The following is a 4,964-nucleotide window of genomic DNA, read 5'->3' as shown; positions in this document are numbered from 1 at the left end:
ATCAAATTAATAAAAAAACATGAAACTTGTCATTGAAACATTTCAACAACTAGTTTCGACCTACTTTGGCCATTTTTAAATTAAAATGTAAAAATAAACAAGTTGATACTAGATGATATAAGTTCATATGATTTATTTATTTCTTATTCATTATTTTCTGGTTGAAGTTATTCAATTTAAATAATAATTATTCAATTTTGATTTTATAAAGAACAAATTTATTTAAGTCAAATTGAATTATAATTATTAAATAATTCCTAATTGATTTTGTAGTTTTATAGATATAAAATTAGTCTTTCACATTCAATTTATTACTTCCATTACTGAAGCTTAATATTTTCATATTAGAATTTATATCAATATAATTAATTATGATAGGTTTCAATTAAATGTTCAGCAAACGCTGATTCTTGAGTAGTATTTTTTGCAATGACCTCTATTCATATTCTAAACGAAAAGAGGGTTGGATCTAACAACTAGTGCTCGAGCTGCAAAGGATGGGCTCATGAGCAATGCCATAGCCACCTCTAATACAAGGCCCCGGCCTACGATATAGCAACGTCGCAGCATAGGCCTAGAATCTAATACATGATTGGTGAAAAAGATCAGCTGGTATTTTTTTTAAGATTAAATCAGCTGGTATTTTTTTTAATCTTAAAAAAATACCAGCTGATCTTTTTCACCAATTATGTATTAGATTCTAGGCCTACACTGCGACGTTGCAATATCGTAGGTCGGGGCCTTGCTCGAAAAGTGAGGAGAAAGATGACACCTTCATTTGTGATTTGTGTAAATATTTCCAAAAAAAATTCACATTTCAGTCACCTTTTTATTTTATTTTTTGTATGTCTTGACAACTTTATTAAGTGAATATTTCAAGTAATCTCGTGTTGTTTACATTTTCCTATGTCATGACAACTTTGACAACTTGAAGATTTTTTTGTGATTTGTGTGGTTATTTCAATTATTTATTATTATCATTTATGAAATAAATGTATTTGAGTATGTATAGTTATCATGAAATATGTAAAGAATGAGATTGACATCATATTTTGATAAATCTGCCAACAGATTTTCATTAATTGAACTTCAAACACTAGCTGGTCGGTTTTGCCCCACTTTCCCCTACAGTAACATTTACTTCAAACTGTTTCCTCTTGAGCAATCATAATTATAGAAAATAGCTAGTAGGCCTACCCTAGTAATATTTCAAATTAAACATTACTAGTTTCAACATGATTTATGTAATCCTCATGTGCCCTTTTTCAAACGCAATTATTATTATTCAGTAATCATAGTGACCACTACTGATTATTCTGTTACAGATGAGAAATTAATCTACTATTGGATTATCAGGAAACTATATTTATTTATGAGTTATTTTACAATTTGAGAAAGGAGACTTAAGAATGACATAAATGCCAAAACTAGTCAAAATTTTCTAAATTCGAAAATATGACCTGAGTACTAGGTAATTTCTATAAAAAACATTGAAGTAACCCTATTGAAATCCAGTTTTAATTTCCATTCAACCAATAGTGAATGAGTTTTGAGGTGCATCTCACTATTGATATACCGTAAATTCACCGCACTAATCCTTGCTAATATAAATCAGACCTATCTCTAATCATATAGTGATAACCCACCAATGACAAGTGTCAATCATTTGATTATTTTTAATCACCTATTAAATTAGTTTTTTCGAATGTGAGAATATTGACACTAATGGACACGCATACCATGACTGCAAAGCAAAATATTGAAACCAAAGACCTTAAAGCTGCGATTAGACCGAATTTATTAAAAAAATGTTAATAACTCAATCCTTATAGATTATACAGTATTATATTGAACATAACTTATCATACACATGATGAGCATGTGTGTTTGTCAACTTGCGTTCAATCTATTATAAAGGATTAAGTTATTAACATTTTGTTAATAACTTTGGTGTAAACCCAGCTTAAAGATGCATACCTCTTCAAGGTCTTTGATTGAAACTATAGACCTTATACAAATACAGTAATAGACTGGCTTCTCCACACATCTGTGTAATCACTTGTCAGCTGATTTATGATGAATAATTCTAAAGTCTGATTTTTACTCTAATATTGGCGTATGAAGGAGGCTCCTTTTTCCTTTTATATTATCCTTGAAATGCAAAATTTCCAAAAACCTTGTATATACGTCGACGCGCAATTTAAAAAGGAACATACCTGTAAAATTTCATAAAAATCTATTACCGCGTTTCGCCGTGAATGCGCAACATATAAACATTTAAGCATTTAAACATTGTAAGAAATGCCAAACCGTTGACTTGAATCTTAGACCTCACTCCGTTCGGTCAATTATTCTGCAATCATAGTAACAATTACTGATTATTCTGTAACAGAATAAAAAATTATCTTTGACCTGGATTATCAAGAAAACTATATTCATTTTCTAGCTATTTCTGAAAAGAAAAGGTGGGCCCACTGTGGTATTGCAGTATAAAGCACAGCATTAATATTAATTTTGATAAAACTGTTAGTTTTTTAAACTACAAAGACGAAATAAAAAGATAAATGACAGAAGATATTTTTTTCAAAAAATGCACTTTACAAAATATAGTAGACATTAGTTTCAATTTCTCAAACATTAAACATCCTCATATTTGTATGGTATATTCCAATCGACAAAGTGACTATTTCCGAATAATGTATAAAGTATTCCAGCAGTAAATAAGAGAGCACTAACAAAAGAATGTCTATTTTCCCAAATCTGCTGATTATCAACACCACCTGAATCCAGGCCATGCATCACTTCTTGTATCATTATCAATCCGATATTAGCAATTGTGGCCGCAATTCCATTCAGGGTAGCAGCAAAGTTTGGAGCAATATCCAAAAAACTCAGGTAATATCCACCTATCACCCAATATGAGAATGTAACTCCCAGCACATAGAAGAACAATGTTAATTGAACATTGTCTTGGCACGAAATAAGTCCCACCAACGCAATAGCAGGAATAAACGTGGAAATCAATGTCCAACTTTTCTGCAGATACGTTAGCGGTACATTAATACTGTACAAAAAATCAATGAGTATTCCAGACAGAAAAATAGTGATACTCGCTAAGAAGTATGGCGATATAATAGGTAAAGGATTTTCTAGAGGACTCAAATTGAACCTTTCTTTTAAGAAATTCTCCTCTTTTGTAGTGAGAAAAATAGCTGAAAACCAATAACATGTATGAACAGAGCAAATTACCCAAACATGCGAGTCGAACAATATTTCAAACCATGGGCAATCAATCACGTTGTAGATTGTTCCTTGACTTTCCTTCTTACGAACAATATAATTTCTTTCCTCTCGGGTAATAGTTGGGTGTGTAAGTGGGCTGTCACTTACTAGAATATACCAGCAGAGCGTCCAAAAAATTCCGAGAATTGCAGGTATAATGAATACTACTTCTGTGGATAGGGTGTTTCGAAACTGCATCGACACTGCCAGAGAAGACTGCCCCAGTTGCGTAGCAGCAAAAGCTATCACCAGGTTGCCACGCTCTTCAGCAGGAATCCACTTAGACGCCATATTGAAAATGGCGGGAATGAATCCTGCCAAAGATATTCCGATAAAAAAGTTAATAAATATTAGACTCTCAAAGCCTCCGATTTGAACTGCAAATGGCATGATCACCGATAATAACGACGCAAACAATATTCCAACCCCACTTATAGTTTTCCCACCAAATATTTCGGCCAATCTGGCGCAAGGAATCTGAAGTGCGGAATAACCATAGAAAAATTGCAATTTAGCTCTCTCGTTTAATGCTTTTGATGCTTGGTCATTTTCAAAAGTGTAAACAAGTAAAGCCATGTGAACCACGTGCCTAAATAGAAAGTTTAATGCGAAACCAAAAAACACCATTATAATAAAAATCTTTCTCTTTTTCAAATTTCCAACACATCCCATCCTTTGATATTTTTACCTTCCAGACGATGTTGTTACTATAGCTTTTATATTCTTTTCTTATGAAAATGTTTTTGTAATAAACGTTAGTTCGATAAATTATCTACTTGAATTCACTTTCATAACCATAATAAATGAATAAGATTATTATTTAATTTACAAAGTAAACAAGTTGAGTTTGACCTAGGCCTAAAGAGCAAAATATTTTCAGCTGTAAAATACAATCCTATCATATTGATTGAGTTTGAGATTCTCTACGCTACTATAAGAGTAATAGCATAGAGAAACAATAGCCTAACTTTCTCTATGGTAATAGCCAATGTACCTAGAATAAAAATGTGGTGTGGTGCACTCACACAACTTTCCTTGCCGTTATGAAAATTGATCACCTGACGCTAGTGTACTCGCGCATCACAAGTCTACTACTCAAAGACAGCTGGTGATAGGTCAATAACGCTGGAAACACACGAGGTCTGCTATCTCTTCGTAGTGAATGATTTAATAGAACCAACAGTTGCCAACAGTTTGCAATTTAATAATCACATTTTCTCGGATTTCAAGCTTATTTTCAATTTTAGGTGGAAATGTTACTAGACATTAATTGCAGAGATTTTCATACTCAATCTTTTCCACTTGAAATTCTTCGTTTAAATTGTATATGAAGGCTGATAATTGAGAATCTAAAATCAAACTTTGCATAGATGGGGTGAAGCTCCTGAAATTTTTACAGATATAGGACTTGTTGCAGTTGATAGAGCATATCAATGACTATTAATTTCAGGTATAAATTTGATCAAAATCGTTGGAGCCGTTTTCGAGAAAATCGCGAAAAACCCTGTTTTTGACAACATTTTCGCTATTCTAGCCGCCATCTTGGATTTAATTTGATCGAAATTGTTCGTGTCAGATCCTTATAGTGTAAGGACCTTACGTTCCAAATTTCAAGTCATTCCGTTAACTGGGAGATGAGATATCGTGTACACAGACGCACATACACTCATACACACACACAC

General features: G+C 32.5%; 1 protein-coding gene across 1 annotated transcript; it reads right to left on the bottom strand.

The window, feature by feature from the left end:
* Positions 1–2,285: 2,285 nt before the first annotated feature.
* Positions 2,286–4,315, bottom strand: LOC111046385 (sialin-like). Its single transcript, XM_022331915.2, has one exon. It carries the CDS (start codon positions 3,952–3,954, stop codon positions 2,638–2,640), a length of 1,317 nt encoding a protein of 438 aa, XP_022187607.2. The 5' UTR covers positions 3,955–4,315; the 3' UTR covers positions 2,286–2,637.
* Between the last annotated feature and the right edge of the window lie 649 nt (positions 4,316–4,964).

Source organism: Nilaparvata lugens, chromosome 11, assembly GCF_014356525.2.
Source record: "Nilaparvata lugens isolate BPH chromosome 11, ASM1435652v1, whole genome shotgun sequence".
NCBI lineage: Eukaryota > Metazoa > Arthropoda > Insecta > Hemiptera > Delphacidae > Nilaparvata > Nilaparvata lugens.
The sequence above is the reverse complement of the archived record's forward strand: the minus strand, read 5'-3'. Positions and strand labels throughout refer to the sequence as shown.

Excerpts from the sequence above, each read along its gene's own strand:
- LOC111046385 (XM_022331915.2), bottom strand. The coding sequence starts at position 3,954 with ATGGGATGTGTTGGAAATTTGAAAAAGAGAAAGATTTTTATTATAATG.